We start from the raw sequence: 20,902 nt of genomic DNA, 5'->3' as shown, positions 1-20,902 counted from the left end.
AGACACATCATCAACTATAGATATAATTTCTATGATTATGCTAATAAAAGAGTTATATATTTTGTAACCATCTTGGTTTTTATAGCTTCATGTAGAACCTAGTTGTTCTTTATTTCATCTAAGGTCTGTTTTCTCTCATATTTTTACCACGTATCTTGTTTTTTTTCCATAGAATACTTTTGTTTCTATGTTCTACCAAGTTGTTGATCACATTGATCTGCTTTTTTCCATTTCTATAATAAACAATAGGTGGCATAGTTATTGCATAAGAGAACATCAAGAGCTGGTAAATATGAATGAAATAGAAATATAATATTATAAGTACAATAGGATATTAATAATATAAAACAATATATGGTTTATTGTGCATATCTTAATGAAACAATATAAATTATCGGCAATGGCGGAACCCGCGATTTTGATTAAGGGGGACCGAACAAAATCCGTCCTCTAGTACATATCAAATGAATTTTATTATTTTATATGAATTTTTTTAAAAAAACTAGTTTGATTCTCAAAATTTGTGAAAGTGTACATCTATAGATGCACTATTTGTGTGCAAAGTTTCAATTTTTTTGGAAACTTGTAAGTATGATTTTAATGGGGTTTCCATGGATTGCACCGAAGATATAATTTACACTGAATATTTTGCCATACTTCTAACCCAATGGGTAGCCCCTCTCTCCTTTCACACTTCAATCACTGCTAAAAAACATCAAAGCACGCAACTCTGCATACAGCCCTTCTAATTAGCAATCCTCTCATCCACTTCCCAAAGAGTTGAGCAACCTTCTTGCCATCCACCTCCGGTCACCCCTTCTCAGCATGTTCCAAGTTCTGATGCAAAATGATATAGCATTTACATATCTCACCTTGAACTTTATCTAGCCTCTATACTACTTCACATTTTATCTCCACAAATAAATTCAATGGGTCCACTAGTGGCCCTATAGGCCCTATAGGAAATCCTTAACGATTTCCCTATATAAATTGGGAATGCACTTAATTCCATGTATATACCATCTTTTGAAGAACTTGTGGAAAAGTACAGCTATATGCATAGATTGGAAACCACCTGCATGACACATTGGCACCTTTCATCATCTCTCAGTTGGGAGGTTTTATTATTGTACCTTCATTTGTAGCCACTAGACGATGATGTTGGCTGTAGTCAGGGGGGTCTTCTCACTTGTAGCCACTACACCTATAGATGATAAAATGAAAGGCCTTCTCATTTGTAACCACCGCACCTATATATACACCTATAGACGATAAAGATGTTGTCATAAAGGGGTGTTGGGGTGCTCATTTCACTTTTTCTTCCTTTAGCCCTTCTCTCTTCCTCTCTCTTGTCTTCTCTTCTCTCCTTCTCTATCTCTCTTAGGTAGGTAGGGGCTTAAGCCCCCACACACGTTGGATTTGCTCCTACTACATGTACTGATTCTTTGATTTGATAGCTTCAATGACTCGATCTGCAAGCTAATGTCTACTCCTATTGTTTGGCTCAACTAGCATTCTTTATCATAGAAAAGAATCCGCCATAAGGCCATTGCATCACCATCCTAGTTCTTCCTCTCTTTCATTGTTATCCCTTTCTCTTTACCTGACCTCAGAATGACACAACTACTCTATATTCCTCCTCGATCGATCATGTCCCCAAAGGATTGACAATGAAAGGGAGATAATAGTAGATAGAAAAAAAGAAAGAAATTATCGCTTTTAAGGTAACTTTTCTTTTAGGAAATTAGGTAAGGTGACTTTGTGTTGCAAGCCTACAGTGGCCTGCCCAAGCATCCCTGGATAGGTAGGCTTGCGGCCCAATACGCAAGGCCTCCAACTATTCTAGTAAGGCTGCAGCCCGTCTCGCTGGACCTACAGACCACGGTCAGTTGGCCCAGGATAAGCAACCTTTTGGCCTGTAAATGCAAATAAAGGCCTTTAACGATGCTCCTGTCGTCTAAAAATTGGTAAGGACATGCTCACATGGCAATGGCATGGCAACACTAGACAAGGAACAACTGAGCGTACCAGTATCACCACGACATATTGTCCTTGTATCAGTGACAAAGTTAGGGTAAAATTAGAGAAAGATATACTTGTCTCGTGCGTACATAGACTCGTGTTATAGTATATATGGTATTTTTTTAGCCAAAGGATGCTAGTTCAGTTGGTTTACTCTCTCTCCAGTAGCACCCCTAAGTTCTGAGTTCAAACCTCGGTTGGGACGAATTTTAGGATGGGGTAAAAAAACCAAGTCAAGGTTCAATGGGTTTTCTCGGTCGGGGACTGGAATATTCTCCTATCAAGTCAGTCGACCGTGTGTGTGCCTTGAGTGCCGCACAACCTAGGTCTAACAGACACCTAATACCGTATTGGCGGTCTGTATCCTATCGGCCAGAGTTCTTTTTGTGGTAGTTTTTTTAAAGTCATTGTGTGTTTTTTATTCATTTTTGGAGGGGTGCATTTGCACCAACTAACTATAATATATACCTTTGCCTCTTACTATTGTTCAATGGTAAAAAAACCAAGTCAAGGTTCAATGGGTTTTCTCGGTCGGGGACTGGAATATTCTCCTATCAAGTCAGTCGACCGTGTGTGTGCCTTGAGTGCCGCACAACCTAGGTCTAACAGACGCCTAATACCGTATTGGCGGTCTGTATCCTATCGGCCAGAGTTCTTTTTGTGGTAGTTTTTTTAAAGTCATTGTGTGTTTTTTATTCATTTTTGGAGGGGTGCATTTGCACCAACTAACTATAATATATACCTTTGCCTCTTACTATTGTTCAATGGGGCTACTGAATCTAGTAGTTGTACCAAACATTTTCTTTAGGCCCGTTCGTTTGACACAAAATCATTCTGAGGAAGAATTCCTGACCCAAATCGTTAGTCAATCTATATAAGTTTCTATTAGCTAGATTGATTCATGTGTAATTTTACCCAAACAGAACAAGCCCTTATTAAGAAGTGATTCTAGGATAATTATATGAAGTGATTCTCTTAATATGAACTAGTTATGGGGCCGGAAACAAGCTTCTTCTAAGTCACTACACATATAGTCACTTTATGCATATTTTTAAATATTATAGAAAATCATTTTAAGCCATAGAGTCAGCTTTCATTGTTCATTAGGAATAAGGAGCAGGAGAAGCTCCGTCAAACATATCTGTAGATAGTCTTGCATTTGCAAGATAGATTTGTACTTGTCTGCTAGCACACCCAAGGCATCCGCCGATAGATAGATTTCTACATGTTACTGCATGCATACGCTCATGCATCAGGCTCGTGGAATCATGGACACGTGCAATTTACAAACGCACCCGAACGTGCTTTGTTGGACGATCGATGTGACCGTTGGTGTCTATCTTCTCGTTCCGTGGTTCTGGAACATTGGGACGTGCATGGCCGGCCGGGCCGACTTCCGAGTGACTGGCGGAGGCGGACACGGACATGATCGAGTCCGGTCTTTTGTTTAGTTCACCCAATTTTTTTAAAAAAAAATTAAGATTTTTCATCATATCTCATCTTACGGTACATGCATAGAGTATTATTAAATATAGATTAAAAAAGAATAAATTGCACAGTTTATCTATAATTTATAAAATGATTTTTTTAAATATAACTAGTTCATAATTGAACAATAATTATCAAATATAAACGAAACGACTACAATATCAAAATTAAAAAAAATCTAAACCAGGCCGCATCACTTGCATGTCAACGACGTACTGCAGCAGAAGCAGCACCGGCCTATACTGACACGCACACGCATGCATGCATGCAAGGTCGCAAGAGTTCAAACGACGTAAGGACATGCATGCATGCATACACACAGAAAAGTCCTAGCTAGTCGATGGCACTGTACTGTACGCACACGGCACACATTCTTCTCACGCATGCATGGCATTATTGTCTCCTTGAGCTAGCACGCATGCGTAGATGAAGCCGCTTCTCTTCTCGAGTTCCGACAGCTTCTGCGCTACGCAAAAATGGCAGCCATTTCCGAAAAGGCAAAGGGCCGGCCGAGATTCCCTTGCCCACCAGAGCAGGTAGGTCGTTTCCAATCCAAGAGTCTTTTCTACTGCAGTGTGCCACCGTCTAAGTCATGCTAGAAAATATTATTGACTGAGATTTATTTTGAAAAAAATATACTAAATGACTGATAGATTTTGTTGATAAGCTCAAACTAATCGGCAGCAGTACACCTTCCTAGTTGATGTGGTGGCCTGTTGCATGTATAATACTATCGAAGAACGAATGAACACCGGAACTGATGCTTGATGATGAATGTCAGTCGCCAGACGATGCATGCTGATATATATGGTGCTCCATGCATGCCCAAAGTTGTGCTAGCTAACCTGCAAGCAGATGCTCTCCCTTCGCTTCGATCAGTTCCCTTGCAGTTACGTTGCAGGCTGGTCGTTGTGTTTTCTCTGAACTGAAAATGCACACGTACGTACTTACGATGTAGTGGAAGTTGCTATATATATATTTCAGGTGCCTAAATTTTTTAAAAAAATTCAGGCAACAATGTTACATAAGAAGTTCATAATATAATTACATGGACAACTCAAAAGAGACAATTTACAATTCTTTCTATAGTCAAACAATAACAAAATTAGACATTTGAGATATAGATTTTTTAGAAACATGCATTTGAGATATAGATGAAGTGTACAATTTTCTATAATAAGGCCTTGTTTAGTTCCGAAAAGTGAAAACTTTTCGGAACTGTAGCACTTTCGTTTGTTTGTGACAAATATTATCCAATTATGGACTAACTAGGATAAAAAGATTCATCTCGTGATTTCCAGATAAACTGTGTAATTAGTTTTTGTTTTCGTCTATATTTAATGTTTCATGCATTTGCCACAAGATTCGATGTGACGGAGAATCTTGAAAACTTTTTGGTTTTCAGGGTGAACTAAACAAGGCCTAAGTAAATAAGCCTCTACAAGCAAATTGAGCAGGCCCGTGCTGATAGTGGGCTCTGGGCTCTACTACATGATGGGTCCGATCCGTGTCCGCCCCTGCAAGTAAGATCATCAGGATCATCTCTCTCTCTCTCTCTCTCTCTCTAAAAAAAAAAGGAAGATCAAGATCAATCTAGCTGAAGCTCGATTTGCCACGCTGTACCCTATCCCGCCCATATCAAATCAGACTATATTCTCTCTCTCTTTATGCTCGGTCTCTTCATGGTGGTGTTTACAACATTATCCCCCGCGCGCACAACGTAACTTTGCATGATTGCAGCACGTCGAAGCCGTAAATAAAATGCATGACACACCTTGCTTGAATGGCACGTATACGAGTGCATGCATGCATGACGAGACAAAAGGCCACTCTTTAGAGCTGCATATCGTCGTGCTCTCATGCAAAGCATCGATGCTTTGAATGATATTCTTCATCGAGCTTTAGACTTTACCTGAGGAGAAGAGAACATGAACATGCCTGTCTACAGTAGTCTAGTCTACCCCCATGCATGCAGAGATTGTTCGGATGCAAAAGTGCAGCTCTGTCCATTTGCAACCAGTGCCCATTCTCGTGCTCTCTTCTGTGCAAGAACGGCCCATAATTAACATGCTCTACATACTGTCCTGCTGGTCCTATATATGGCTAGTATATATATATGAAGAACTTTGTCGTGTCGTTCCATACCATGCATGCATGGTGCTGATTGCTGAACATGTACGTACATCATGGATTAAAACTCTACTGCTCTGCTAATTCTGGAGCGGAACTCTACTGCTGTTTGCTTGTTGCGTTGTCTCGTGACGAACACTGCACTGCACGTACAGCAGCACGCAAATATTACTGTAGAACTGTAGGAGGTGGGTGGTGGATATGATGGCCATGGTTTTCTGGGTCACTCCTGGAAGGTGAGAGAGAGCGGTGACATCAGCCATCATCATCTGCTCCTCGAGATCAGGGCCACAGCATCAACGGTGACCGGCGGCGGCAATTGATGCTTCTTGCACGTTGCGGCCACGATGCTGGAAAAGCATGAATGCATGCATGGTAATCGCCTCACCTTCTCATCCATTTCTGTCTCCATAGTCCATACCTACTATACCCTTCCCTTTCTTGTGCAATAATATGTTAAAACTCACACGATCGAGTTCAAATTTCCCCAAGAGAAGATTAATTTTATGAATACACTACTACTAGGTCTCTCTTCACCTGTACAATATTATAGCTAACGACCGGCCGGCCACGGCCACAGGTATGTAGTATTGTGCCATGTTGCATGCTGCAAAAAGAGCAGCAGCAACGCAGCATGCAGTCTAGTCATGGGAAATGGATGATGCAGGAGGCACTGTTGCAGCGGCCGATCCAATGATTAGCAGGGACGACACAACACAATCACCCCAGGTCTGGCTGGCCGGGACGGGATGCATGCAGAATCCGATCGATCGTCGTCGAGCGGGAGAAATCATGGAAATCCGGCCGGGATGATGAATCTTGACTGCATGCACCATATCATCCACAGCTAGCTTAGCATCTGTTCTTGTAATCTTGTTTGCATTGCATTGGGCCCATGCAGAAATGAAATCCGGCCGGACGGCCATGCATGCATTTCCTCGCTAGCTTAGCTAGCTGTTCTTCACCAGGAAGGCATGAATGCCCCTGCTCTACAGGGCCGGGGCTAGGCTACCGCCGGCGACGAGTCTCTCTCTCTCTTTCTGTGTCCCCGTCGTGTCCGCTCACGCATAGCACGGCAAGCTTTTCCACCAATCACCTCAACGCCCAAAGGGTGCAATGTCACAGCCATTTTGCTCCATACCCATATAGATTCTTTTATTCCCAAGCCAGAATTGTTACATTCACCCAACACATGAACACATGCATACTCCGTGCATAGTACGCTCTCTATATATAATATATGGACGTGGCCCACATAAACAAAAAAATTATACTACATAGTAGCCAGCACAATTATATTTACTGAAATGCTAGCTACTAAGACAGGTCATGGGTTGGTAACTTTGATGGTTAACAGTTGTTCCTATGTCTTGATAATATATACTAGTAGCAGGTTTGGTAAAATTACCGTTGTTTGAGACCCACCAACGCACAAAAGAAGGTGAAAGATGGCTGTCATTTCCTCCCAACTCACCTCCTTTTCAGGCGCAGTATAGTAAGTCAGGGTAAGCTAGCTAGGTAGGTTTATCTTCTGTTAAGGGGGCTAACACACCAATCAAGAATAACTGTATGGTGGAAAGCAGGTCAGGTTCTTCGGCAGGAAATGAGGTTAAAGTGGCCTAGAACTCTGCATCTCCCCTGTCAAAACATTGGGGCCGGGGTTAGAACGTTGCCTCAGATCTGTTGGTGGTGACTGTCAACCACAACAAGCTAGTAGCCCTTTTCTAGTGGACAAAGATTTGCTTCAGTAGCACAATATCTATTAATATAAAAATGATTACATCTTCAGTAGCTCAACAGTAATATATAGCAAGTGCATGTCTGCTAAAATTTGAGACCCTCACTCCCTCTGCAGTCCAACAGCCGATGCCAGACTGAACCACACTACTCCATGCAAGGTCCAATGGGAACGGTCTGCAGCACTGATGTAGGTTCAGGGTGCACTCAATCTGACCATCATGCAGTGCACACCAACTGCTAGCCAAAATCATTCCTTGCTAGACCTCATCACGGCGTGCGCTTGCAATTCAGCACTTGCAACGCAAACAGAAAAGTATATCACAGATGTCTCTGCAAGTCTGCAGGTTCCAGCAGCAGGTTTTTTTTCACCTAGCCCCAGCCAGGTACAGTGAAAAGAGGGGAAGAACACACATTTTCCTGCAGAGCGACGACGGCCGGTGAAAATGTGACAGGTAGCCTTTTTGTCAGCTCAACTGATTCAGACGATGCTCATAAAACCAAAAAACATGGCAATCATGGCCTACACATCCCTTTTCCATCCATGGAAATGATACGAGCAATGCAGGCTTCATGGGCCTTTTTTTCAACAGATAACCACAGAAGACTAAACTATACAAAGGGCTGCTTGTCGTTACTGTCTGCAAACGTTGCCCTTCAATGTACAGGTAAAAAGGAAAAAAATATCTGACGCACGCTTGCCGTTGCTACCAGTAGGATCTTTGCTGTGACCAAAGTCTCCTGGGCTTATGATTGAATATCGTACTGGCTGCCCCAAAAAACGAACCGTTTGCTCTGTAAGTGGCCATCTTGTTGCTTATTCTCTTCGAAGTCAGTGAACCACGCCCTCGTTGCAGCATGTAACTTTGTTCAGAGTTCACAGAACATGGCCCTTGGCTGAAAAAGGGAGGGAATAAGATTGAGTGACTCCTCAGACCTCTCATGCACAAAAATATAGCTCTGCTGCTAACACATGAAACTGATCATATGTACTCGTACCTTATCTCGAGTAGTTAAATCTTGCCTATTATGTATCCTAGCACTTGTGAAGATGTACAATGCGCAGGTCTGCAGTTTTACTAAATTCAGTCAGTTCTTCATAAATAATGAGTAATGAATCAACTGTGTCGATCATGATATATGAGTAGAGCTTACCGGCTATCACAAGCTGAAGCTTTGGTCCAACAAATTTTGGATCTTTCATGAAAAATATAATCTGACATTGAAAATTATCAGTGTATTGATGCAACATAAACATTTCAAGTAAGAACCAAAATCATTCTCCAAGGCCTACCTTTTCATCACTATTTACTGGATTCAGCATTCAAAGGATGCTGAAGACTGAAATCCTCAACTCTTTCAGTAGAAGTTTAGGTCGTATCCATATGGGTTGATGTCAGTGTATCCATATGAGTAAGGCAACAGTTCTTCAATGTCCAGTTGAGAACTTGAGCAACTCATCTTTTGGATCCGGCTATGATTGATTGATTCCACTTCAGCACTGAAGACGCTGTAGACTGGTCTATGGTCCGAAAAGCGAGATTCACCTCGTACGTATGACAGTTGACCAAGGCCTCTTCCGTACCATAAAATACGGTCGCACCTGCATGTCAAGATTACTTAAGTTACTTGACTGTACAAAATCCGGCAAATTTAATCGGGCATTAAAATCTGCAGCTAAAATACCATGCCGGGGTTCTCCTCTTTTCCTTCTGGTTCATGTCATCTCCAGCATACTTGTCAGAATTGTTTGAGTACTTGTATGTTGGTGGGAAATATATATTCCCCTCACTCCACCCAACAAATACTCTTCCACCTCTTTGCTCGATCCTTAGCTGAAAATGCCAGGTTTCTTTCTTTAAGATGACAGGATATTTTGAATCATTTTTATAGCCAAAACAATAGCTACTTTTGCTTTTTTTGTGAAGCCAGCAGTAATCTTAAAGTAAAAAGAACGACAAGACTAAAGGCACTGAATTGCCTCTGGCACAAGAATTTTACTGCTTTCTTTTTAGAGCTTCAACGCTACACACACGCACACATGCATTGTTCTCAACAAGGGTTACCAAGCTCTCACCTGATCTTTCTCTAGCAAGGCTTTCCAATTGCGCATCTCGACAAGGGCCTTCACTGACCGATAGGAAAGTGCGATTCGGTAATTTAGGTCCCCGAGCCAGATGATTCGACTGCAATGAAAGGCAAAACAAGGGACCCAGTGTCACACTAAATGCATATGGAGTAAACTTCATGAATCCATTGTGAGGTTCTTTGCTTACTCATGCTCTAAGATTGTTTCTGGTGAATGCTCATACTGCCCATAGACCATTGGAAACCTGGTCTTTCTGAGGATTTCCAGCACATCGGAGTTCCTCCGCAGCTCATCACCTTCCTTCTGTCCTGAAGTCAGGTGGCTGCAGACGAAGCAGAAGCTTGTTTGGTGCAATGACATGCTAATCGAAATTGAACCCTGGAAAACAAATCCTTTACCAATGAATACTTAAGCTAGCAACATTTCCTGTTTGTGATCAAATTATATATGATAAACTGGAAAAGCAACAAAAATCACACCCAAAAAAAACTATGACTAACCTTATTCCCAAGGTAGCCCATCAGTCCTCTCCCAACACAAGAAACTTTCAGATTTCTTATGTCATCTCTTATGTCTTTCCGAGCCCAAATCATCAGAAACAATCCCACCATTTGCTTGCTTGCCACCAGACAGTATCTGTACAGCCAGTTACCACAAAAATCCACTAAATCTCATAGTAATGTGCTAGAGTTCAGCTTCAAGAATGAAAAACTTCAGACTACAACTTACCTAGTTTGACCAGCTCGTCTCTGACTATCTTCCAGAGATGATGCATTGCCGTATCCATATGACATTGGTGAATACACAGTACTCGGAGACTCTCCAGTATTATTCTCGTCATCTGATGATCCACCCCATCGGTAGTTGTTCTCATAGTCGCTAGGCCTACGACCATAGATTGCTCGGTCACAGACACTGTACCGACGTTCCAGCCTTGGCTGAGGAGCAAGAATGTCACCCTCCATTCTCAAACTCCGACTAAGCCCAGCCTGGAAAGACCGACGATGAAAGAATGTCGCATTGTTCTGCCTCGATGACAAACCCTCAAAATCATCATCGATCTCCACCACAGGGTTAGGAGCCGGAGATGGTGTCCGGAAGCTCCCATTGCCACTAGTACCTGGCAAATTGTTCAGTGTCCTCCTGACCAGTGACACCCACCTCTTTGCTGGGACATTGTCCTCTGTCCCAAGAACGTTCCCAGCATTGAGTGGAACGATTTCTTGAAACCTAAACACAATAGCATCAACAAAACCAGTGAAATCTTACTTATAATAAGCATTGCCACAAGAATCATGAGAACACAAATAGAGATGGAACAAGTACCCGAGGACATAGATGTCAGCAGGAGGTGCAGCATGGAGCCAGTCCTCAAGGCTCATGTTATTTGGCGGGGAACGGCCAGCCACATTCCATGTAGCAACAAATATCCTACTTCAAGCACGTGAGAAATTATCTACCGTCTTAAGTTTGGGAATGGGTATGAGCATTAACTCTGCAATGCAGTAGTATACCTATAGTCCAATGTCACTGTAGCTTCGGCGGCATCAAGGTCGATCTTTCCCCGCCTCGAGTGCCCATTGCTCCTCCTCGAGGACCTCTCTGAATCAACGGGCCATGGCATTGAAGAAATAATTCAGAAATGTGGCCGTCCAGCTAACAAATAAAGACCAAGCCTTTGGTAGTCTGCTCACCTGTCTTGCTCTTCTTTACTGTGCTAGGCTCCCTACGGGTGAAGCTGCTGCCCCTCCTCCACTCATCATCGCCCCCTCCCGCAACTGAAGCAAGAAACGAGCAACATTCAATCCAAGATAGAAGCTCGTTCTATCAATAACTTCTTCTTTTTTTTTGCGAGGACATTCTATCAATAACTTGGTAATAAGAACTCGGAAAAACAGGAAAATTGGTTGTCCAGTGAAAAAAGAGAAACAAGACAAGAAAGATGAGAAGCTGAAGAGACAACAAAACTGATCTTCAGGAGACAGAGAGAGACATGGCGAGCTCACTGCTGGAGCAATGGGGAGCAATCAGGCCCACAAATACAATACAAACAAGCTCATGCGAACTCACAGAAATGCATACCTGTCCTACCAATCGCGGGTACATCGTCAGCATGGAAGTCATGGGCCTTGCTCCTGATGTTGAACCACTTCCTCACCAAGCTCTTGGACCATGACAACTATACAAGTCACAGCAACATCAAGGAGATCAGCCACATTGGAGCATGGAGGGACATAATAATTTGCTTTTAGAATGCAGCAGAGCTCAGTGAAGCTCGAGAAGAGGAGCGGAAGATACCTTGCTCTTCTTGGTGGTGTTGCTTCCATCTCTCATTGTTGCTCGAGGGAACACTCATGCAGCCGAAGAGACTGTTGCTTGCTGCAAAATGGACAGCTGATGTAGGTAGAAGAAGCCAAGCCGGATGCAGAGACAACTGTTTGTTTTCTATAAACAAAGCTTGTGATTTGATGGAGAGGAGAGAGAGGAGGGGGAGAGAGAGGGAGGGAGGGAGGGAGAGAGAAGAGTACTGAGGATGAGAACAAAATCTTGATTCTGTTTGGTTGGAGGAAAGAGCGCGCTAACACCAATGTTCTAACACTCTCCTGAAGCAAAGGAAGAAGAGCAAAATGTGATGCTATACTAGCACTAGGCTAGAGCTTCACCAGGCCTTGTTGTGTGCGTGCGTGTCGAGGGAGGGAGAGCAGAGCTAGAAGGTAAAGTTGGGTGAGGGAGGAGGGCGAGTGGAAGGAATACTGGACTGGAGAGCGCTCTGTCTTCCTCCCTGCTTCAAAACCTGGGTATTTGGAGGGAGGTGAAGTTGTGTGACTAGCCTAACTACGTGTGTGTGTGTGTGTGACATTGTGAGGCTGGGAGAGAATAAAGTGAAGAGGAATCTTAGGATGCACAGTCTCTCTGCTTTATGCTGGTCTTGCAAAACCAAGCAGGGTAAGGTAAGGCCTTGTTTAGTTACAAAAAAAAATTACAAATAGATACGGTAGTATTTTCGTTTGTATTTAATAAATATTATCCAATCATGTACTAACTATGCTTAAAAGATTTGTCTCGCAAATTATAGGCAAATTGTGTAATTAGTTATTTTTTAATTTATATTTAAAAATTCGATGTAACTGAAAATCTGAAAAATTTTGTAAATTTTTTGAGGAACTAAACAAGACCTAAAATACGTAAACTGTAGAAGAGGACAGAATGCATACAAGTACAAGCACAGTAGTAGTACCATTCGGGTGAAAAGTACTGCAGTATACAGCATCTGAAGAACTTCATGAGGGGATAAAGGGCCCGCGTGCTCAACCACATTGATACAGGCATACGTTACCGTATTCATTTAACTCTACTCCTTTAATACTACACCACATACGTACATATTTTAAAAAATATTTTATACAGTTATTTATTATTATATTTTAATTTGAAAAATATAAATAAATCTAACCCAAAAAATACTCCTGCAGCTGCATGTGCATAGTATACCAGTAGCTATCTAGCTGTTTCAAATAGGAGTATGTATCATGTATCATTTGTAGTATTCTGGTTCTGGAGTCTCACCCCTAAAAAGGATATTGTGTGCAGCAGTGTACTAGTACTGCAGTGCTGGTGTGTACCTTTCGATCCCCCTCCATGGCTCCATCCCTCCCTCACACTCCCACAGGCCACAGTCCCAGTGGCCAAGAAAGAAACGAAGAGCAGTTGGGGAGGAGCAGCAGAAAAGATAAAGTCAGGAGAAGGGAGAGGCTGCTCACACTTCACCGTGACCCTTGCTTTTCTCCGTTCCAAGGCGTTTTTCCCTGTGTTTTTCGGCACCCGATATGATACGGACCCTCCCCCTATTTTGTTTGTTTTTCCTTGTTCCTTTCTTTTGATATGCTTTGGTACTTCGGCTCGAGAAGATTGGTCTTTCCCTCTTTGGCCTGCTGGATCTTGTATCCCTGTACAGCAAGAAGAGTGTGAGTTGGAGAACTCGAGATGCTTTCATTCATTCTAGTCCTGTTCTTAGCAGCTCAACATCGAACACTTTTGTTAGCTCAATGCAAACCTGGGTCTTCACGGGTACTATTTCCAGGAGGAGGCTACTTGGAATGGAGCTACACCTGGCTACCCGTCACAGTCAGCCACATGGATTTTGGAGGACTCTTGTTCCGCGGGTACTTGGGCTGGGTGACTGGGTCACACTCACTGGGTGCGTGCCTTTTGAGTTTTGAGAGCGACCCTGGAATCTGGAATCTGGATGGTGGTGATTGCACATTACATTAGTGCCTACTTCCAAGATTTTCCTGGGAATGTTGGGTTTGTCAGCACCTTCAGTCCAAGGGATTCACTCTTCTTTTCATGCACAGTACTACTCAAGAATCAAGAGCGGTGTCGTCTTGGTAAAACATAAACCAAACAAAAGGAGGGAGCGCTCCTAATTTCTATCCTGATCCTTCCTTTTGTTTCCTAAGAACCAGTGACTGAATCGGATCAAGATCGGAAGAAATGAACCGAATAGAATACGCCCCTCTTGGCCCAAAATCGGCAAACATATATATATATAATATATATACCACATCTACTTTACTGCCACTATCCTCTTTGTAAAAATGCTATCACTATAGTAGATCGTAATAGACTACAACATTATTGCCAACTTTTATTTTGTGGGGATAGTCATGGTAGTACTTGGTAATGGGATAGTATCACTTGGGACCAACTTTCCACAGGGTAATAAGTCAGCCGCAACGTACTTACCAAAGGACAGAAACAGACAGGCCGGGGGGATCTCAGCACGGACATGGAAATAAGGGAGCTGATCTCAGCAGTAAAACAGCCAGAGCCCAGAGGGTTGATTCTTCTGCAACCAATTTGACTGACAAGGTTCGGGTGTTGCCTTGCACAGAAGTTACCTACCCCATACACATGCTCTCTTTCTTCGTACACTGCCAAAACAGTCATTAGATTGTTTCAGTGCAGTTAACAGTCGCTGTGAGGCTTTCTTGCAGAAAAAAAAAACATTCAATACAGCCATGGACATATATGAATCATGACTCATGATTTTTTTTAAATGAGATGGGATGCAGCAATTCTTTTATACTTTCTTTCATACATGCACACTGGTACTAGCTCAAATTTAACGCAGAACACTGACCATGAATTCGACCAGTAAATTGGATGGCAAAACAATGGCAAGAATTACCTTGAGAATAGGACAGCAGAACCTTTGTGCCAATCACGTGACATCCATTTTCAATGATCATCTGCTCATATGGCAGGACGGTCTTACCAGAAGTGACCAATCCGTCTGAACTCTGAAACAGCCAATAATTAACAATTAGCATCATAATCCTGGAACCAAGAGATTACAACCAGGGTTATCTTGGTCAAAAGCCGCGCAGAGCCCCATCCTTTCCGCTTAGTTTATCCTAGAATTCCACGGGTGTATGGCAGCTCAGAGAAAGTAGACTTGAGTTGGAGCAGATCTGTTGATCTCTCTGTTCCAAGTTCATGCTGATCATGAGTTAAATATTATGCTACCAACAGGATACTTACTGCCCCAATCATGGCCAGGCATACAACTTTTGTCTTTAACAATTGCATACACACTAGATTCATGTGTACAATGAAAACAATATACTGAATGCTACATCTACCTACCTAAAAGCCAGCTATAGTATGGCATACTGAATCCATGGTCCCACTGTCATAGAAGATATTGCACGAGTGGGTGGAAAAGATGGTCAGTTTTTAAATGATCACTTAGGACAGGCCCTAAGCATGGTCACAATCTGTGATTAGACTAGTGCCTAGATTGATTAATCAATCAAAAAGTACATTATTGGCTAGTTGTTTGTTGTGCACATTTGCTCCCTTCCCCAAGACAAGGCCAATCTTCTTGAGTTGAGAGCAGACTTGACCAAGAATAAGAACATGGGAACTACTAACCCTGCAAGCTGTGCCACTGATTGTTAACCCCACCACCACCAAGCAAATTATCAAGTTAAAGAAATCCATAGAGCATTGTGTTCAAACTTGAAACAGCACAAGAGGGCACTAATATTAGTCTATCTACGAGATTAGGGACATTAAGCATGAAACGATTGACTGCATAGAGTACGTGTGTCAGCCTAATGTCAGAGCAAAGCAGGTTTCAGGGTCTAGATTAGCTATAAAGGCCATCTTGGGCATGCATGCTCTTCCCTAATCTCCATAAATGGGAATCCCTACACCTTCCTTTTTTTCATTGCTGAGGCATCCATATTGGTTTCAGAATAATGCAGTACTTCTGTCAATATTTCTGCTCTCATCATAATTTCCATAATGATTTTAAGGATAACTGTATCGTTAGATCACCCAACAATCTGTATGTTCACTATATATTTGTAAAAACAACAAAAAGCTAGACTGAATGCTTACCAGGATACATGTACAAATACGTTTTAAATATGATAACCAAGTATTAAATAAATTCAAGTACGTGGGAGCACTAAATTGTATTGCACGAGCACGACCTCCAAGCAATAATGGATGGTAGAATTAAAAAAAATCTAAAAAATAGGAAGCAGAAAGTAGGATAGGTTCAGAACTAGCCTAAACTTGAAAGTTGAAACCAATAACGAAGTACTCCCTAGTCCCTACCTAATCTACAGTGTGCCAAATTGCTGAAACCGAAATGAAGAAATGGGAAGGTGTCCTCTGTGAACTGTGGAGTCAGTCAAAACAGGATCCTCGTTCCATATGCTTTGGCCAAAGTGTTCCTCTTTGCCTTTTGCTTTTCAGCTTTGCAGCCCCCTCAGGCCCTCATTTAGTTCAATCCCTTCCCTCTCTGTCTCTGTCTCTCTCTCTAACGGTAACAGAGGAAGCCAGCAACTTATGTTAGAGGTAGGAGCAGACGAGAAAAATGAGCAGCATGCTTCAAAAGACTGACGCACTGCTGTGAACTGTGATATTCTTACACAAAAGCGTACGGCATTTCTTCAGCAGCTAACTAGCTATTCAGCTAAGCTAGCTAGATTTAAGTGATTACATCTCCCTCGAAATCTCTCTCTCTCTCTCTAACACACACTTCCCTAGTTCCCCTCGTGTCATTGTCTGAAAGCCTCTAGTTGATAGAGTTGTACACGGAGGACAACCCAAAGCGCCTCTTTGAAGAAGTGAGGATAGCTGCTGACTTGCCGTTGCTGATCGATCTACCACGTATTCTCTCATCGAACCCAACCAAGTCATGCATTCGCTATCTCTCTCATCTTCCTTTTGCCTTGCACACAGTTACACACTCTACTGCAATTCAACCCTTTTGTCCCAATCCCAACAGCTCCCTTTCTCCCTCCCTACCCTGCACCACCCTGCAGCCACTATTTGTGTTGTTGCAAAAGGATCTCTCTCTCCAACTGGACCCGCTATTGATAAACGCATCAAGTTACCATCATTTCTAAAATCTTGGAATCTGGCCCACTGTCCGTGGCCACATGAGCGTGCCCATGAAAGCCCAAAGTATAGCATGTAGATATGCCCTTTACAACATGCAAACTCTCATCAACAGGATTTTGAGATTTGAAAACTTAATGACTAGGAGATTTCGAGATTTTGGAAGCATAATAATAGCTAGGAGATTTTTAGGCCACAACCTACAAACGTTTTATACAGAAACAGTGTAAATTCTGTAATATGAGTTCAGTGACCCATCCACACACCCAGTAAGGCCTGTACCGCAGAAAACAAATGAACATAATACAAACTATCCTAGCAAATCATCAAGTTATTGCAATAGTAAGAAGCACGTAACCCAAAAACTAAAGTTGAAAAGTCAGAGTAACATATTAAGTGGCAGGGCGACAGTGTTTCCTCACCTACAGTGCTTTCTGCACACGTACATCCACGCGAGGGCTGGATTCTTGCCATCTCTGAACCTTCCCCAAAAAAACCGTCTCAGTGGTCCATCCATCTTATGCAGCTGCCATGCTCCAGCTTAAAAGAGAAAACCAGGCCTGCAACCAACAATGTGCACAAGGACTAGTTACATATGTCGCGCGTGATCAAGATGCAGGACCACATGAATAGTAACATTGTAACAAACTTGACCGGTTATAGCATGGACAACTGACCAGAAATCATATGGCTGAAATGCAGCAACCTTGTGAAAGAGTGGGAAGATTTGATTTCCCAAATGTGCAACAGGACAGCTTTAAATGGTTCCTCCTTTGATCCTGTGGTTCCTGTTCTGTGCTCATAAGATTTGTGGGCTTTGAAGCTTGAGACAGTTCAATCCATCGCAGATGAATAGCTGTTTTTTTTAACGCACAGATAAATAGCTGTAATTCACAGTATTTTGCATCACTACATGAGCAGTCAGGACAGTGAACTATCTGACTATGTACATGATGGGTCGCTACTAGAGAAGCATTATTGTAAATTTCTGCTAATTAGATATGAGCAATTTTTGCATGTCCCGACAGAAGCTGCTGAGAGTCCTGGGATATGAATGACACTTCAGAAAGAAAAATCAAGAAGATCTATAAGACAAATGGCAATTATAGGCTCCTGACATTGTACCTAAAAAACGTACTTTCTATATGACAATCTTCTGTGGCGCACTAATTTGTCCCCTATCGCAGAACAATCTGCCCACATGATCAATTGTTGGCATGTGTAACCATTCACTAATATATGATAAGTTTCAAGGTTGCTGAAACTAGGAAGGGAACATCAGCGTATCTTCCCAGGCACACACAGTTGCACTTGCACTCCGAATGACAAAGTTGTAACATAAGGACAGTTGGATCAATTACAAATTTGTTGTGGAGTATAGGCTTCAAATTTGAGAGACAGGATTCGGTAGATCCAAGGAAATAATGCATCGACCACACCCTGTCACATGATGTATGTAAACATTGGAAAGCTTTTAGCAGGTTCCTAATTGGCTGCGAGGACAACACAAAGACCAAAAAGGGCCAGAACAATACAATGCAAAATGACGTCTTACTGATTATGATCAGTATTGCTGACACAAGATTTCTAGTTAGTAGTGGAGTAAAGGACTTGCCTGCGTAGGACAGAAATAATAAATTATTGGGTAATCACTTGATTGGCACTATCCATACTCAAAATGAACACCGAGAAATAACCATGAATAAGGCCGAGGCTTCACCAACTGTGATCCCTATCTGTGCAGCAATAAGTCATTCATCTGCAATACAGACGACAGAAATCTGAGTATGTGCTTCAAAGATCAGGCATTGTTGAAATTATGAGGCTAAATATATGAACTGAGCGAGGATCTAGCTTGACTTCTTTCTCTTACAATCCAATGAATTTCCTTGTTCGTATATGCAGAGAAGAAACAAAAAAAAAAAAGGAACTGCATCCTCGCGGATGAATCTCACGCCCTCGGCAGAGAAAGCAAGTTATTACCAAATTCAGCGGCGTTCTGGGACAGCAACAACAAATACCACCATTCTCGCTACTCAAAACCAGTTAAAAATGCGCAACAGGGGATATGGGGGAGAACCAATCCCAGATTCCCAATTAGTCAAGCACTCAAGCCCGCAGTCTATTTCTTCAAATCCATCGATCAGTTCCAGAAGTGTATAATACATGAGTAAACCAGCCGCCGCTGCTCATCAGTAGCATGTGCCCCCTACCCAGAAAGTACCACAACAAGCATCAATCCACCCACTGTTTGGACAGGTAACTGAACATTGGCCGTTGATTTCCACCACGAGAAGACTAATTCGAGTGCAGGCCCCTACCGCTACCTGCGCCGAGGGCGAGGGAGGCGACGCGCGTGGGCGTGCAAGTGGTAGCGCTTCTGTACTCCGTTCAGGTGGAGGTGGAGACAACGGAGGCCGTGCAAGGACGGCCAACGATGGCAGACCCTCGCCGCCGCCGCCCACAATTGGACCATCTCTTCGCACAATCGCACTTCTCGACGGCCTGTTCTGAGCAAGGGTACGGGGGAACCGATCTGAACCGTGGAGATCAAATCCGACGGTTCATGTAGACCTAATATCTGGACTGGGGATCTCACGTAAGATTAGTGGGCCTGTGTAAAGATGGCAATGACCCTTACCACTAATTTACCCATATTCGTGTATAGGTAAGAGTTTTTTCTCATACCCTTACCCATGATTCCAATAATACTTGCAAAAAATAAATACATATTTAAATATTTCAGGCTTCTAATTTCAGCCAAAGCATCACAAGTCATTAATAAAATCATCAAATATACAAGCTCCATGAATACCTGATCAAGTAATCTAATAGATAAATCCATCATTACTAGATAACGAGTGGCAAAATTCATAAGTTCCCGTGCTGTGTGGCTGTCGTAAGGAGATAGAGGAAAGGGGAGGGAGCGGATTGGTGGTACTAAGCTGAGGACCTAGGGTTTGACAGCATTATATATGATTTTTATTGGGCTTGGGTTGTATATGGTGATTTTAGCCCATGATTCTAACTTATTGAATCGGGTTAAAATTACCCATGGATTAACGGGTATGAGCAATGCAATCTCATACCCTTACCCGCTTTATCCGCTGGGTAAAACTTTTTTCCCATTATCATACCCATAGATAAAAAAATAGCCATACCCTTACCCTAATGAGGTAATTAACCATCGGGGTTCGGGTTTTGGATAAAAACTGCCATCTTTAGTCCTATGAGCGCTTTTAAATTGATACTAAATGATAAGAACTTAAGTGGAAAATAGACAAGAGATGTTTTTAAACATATTTTCCTTTTTTAAAAAAAAAAGAATTTTATTTTCTTCCCTTACAAGAGTTTTACACACAACCAATTCAAATGACGGTTGCAGCCTCTTGTTGTTTTTGCTTTAATATCTCAAAAGTTAAAACCAAACAGAGGGATTATTGACGGACACTAAGCCTCTTAAACTACGACCATTCATGCTTGGCGAAAATTTTCATAGCCATGGATTTCAATGAACTTTATCAAATATTTTATTCTTATATATTTCATCGATTTTAAAAATAACTTGTTAGCCACGCTTTTTCGAATCACAGTTAAGGATGGATGTTCTAATGGATACGTGGTTCTTCTCTATCGCGAGTATAGCACCATTCTCATCCTTAATCACAATGATACAGATCAAAAAAACATGACATGCAACATTTTCTTTATATTCCCTTCATCTCAAATTATAATATATTCTAAGAATCTTGGAGAGCTAAAGACAACGATGTTTAATTTTTTTAGGAAAATTAACGATGCTTAATGGGAGCTCACGGCTGCAGCCCGGAGCGAGCCCAAAAATGTGTGAATAGCCTCCTGTAGTTTCCTCCCGAGAAGACCGTTTAAAATCTGGCCTCGAAGGCCCAGCCCTACTCGTATAAGAACAGACGCTCGGCCCACTCCCTCTCGAGTCCGTAGTGGCGGAGTCCCAACCAACCTTTCTCTAGGTTGTTGCCAATCTCAAAACAGATCACA

The 20,902-nt window shown here is 42.2% G+C and overlaps 1 protein-coding gene across 4 annotated transcripts; it reads right to left on the bottom strand.

Annotated features, from left to right (window-relative positions):
* Positions 7,384–17,738, bottom strand: LOC8082153 (type I inositol polyphosphate 5-phosphatase 4). 4 transcript variants are annotated; one of them, XM_021463589.1, is made up of 20 exons: positions 17,563–17,738; positions 17,308–17,445; positions 14,658–14,769; positions 14,213–14,400; positions 13,521–13,758; positions 13,228–13,413; positions 11,765–11,845; positions 11,549–11,645; positions 11,161–11,244; positions 10,981–11,068; positions 10,793–10,900; positions 10,196–10,696; positions 9,967–10,102; positions 9,654–9,844; positions 9,455–9,563; positions 9,064–9,212; positions 8,672–8,980; positions 8,533–8,593; positions 8,377–8,445; positions 7,384–8,274 (listed from the first exon to the last, which is right to left on the bottom strand). In XM_021463589.1, exons 7-17 carry the CDS (start codon positions 11,798–11,800, stop codon positions 8,737–8,739), a joined length of 1,743 nt encoding a protein of 580 aa, XP_021319264.1. In that variant the 5' UTR covers positions 11,801–11,845; positions 13,228–13,413; positions 13,521–13,758; positions 14,213–14,400; positions 14,658–14,769; positions 17,308–17,445; positions 17,563–17,738; the 3' UTR covers positions 7,384–8,274; positions 8,377–8,445; positions 8,533–8,593; positions 8,672–8,736. The 4 variants fall into 4 exon arrangements, with proteins under 4 accessions (XP_021319264.1, XP_021319228.1, XP_002465821.1 ...); XM_021463553.1 differs by lacking the exon at positions 13,521–13,758; XM_002465776.2 differs by lacking the exon at positions 13,521–13,758 and having other exon boundaries at positions 10,793–10,897.

Source organism: Sorghum bicolor, chromosome 1 (genome assembly GCF_000003195.3).
Source record: "Sorghum bicolor cultivar BTx623 chromosome 1, Sorghum_bicolor_NCBIv3, whole genome shotgun sequence".
Lineage (NCBI taxonomy): Eukaryota > Viridiplantae > Streptophyta > Magnoliopsida > Poales > Poaceae > Sorghum > Sorghum bicolor.
Note: the sequence above shows the minus strand (reverse complement) of the source record. Positions and strands in the feature narration are given on the sequence as shown.

Coding starts and splice junctions, on each gene's coding strand:
- LOC8082153 (XM_021463589.1), bottom strand. CDS start 11,800: ATGAGAGATGGAAGCAACACCACCAAGAAGAGCAAG. Junction 10,901..10,980: donor ACAGTGACATTGGACTATAG/GTATACTACTGC, acceptor ACGTGCTTGAAG/TAGGATATTTGTTGCTACAT. Junction 10,697..10,792: donor GCTGACATCTATGTCCTCGG/GTACTTGTTCCA, acceptor TATTGTGTTTAG/GTTTCAAGAAATCGTTCCAC.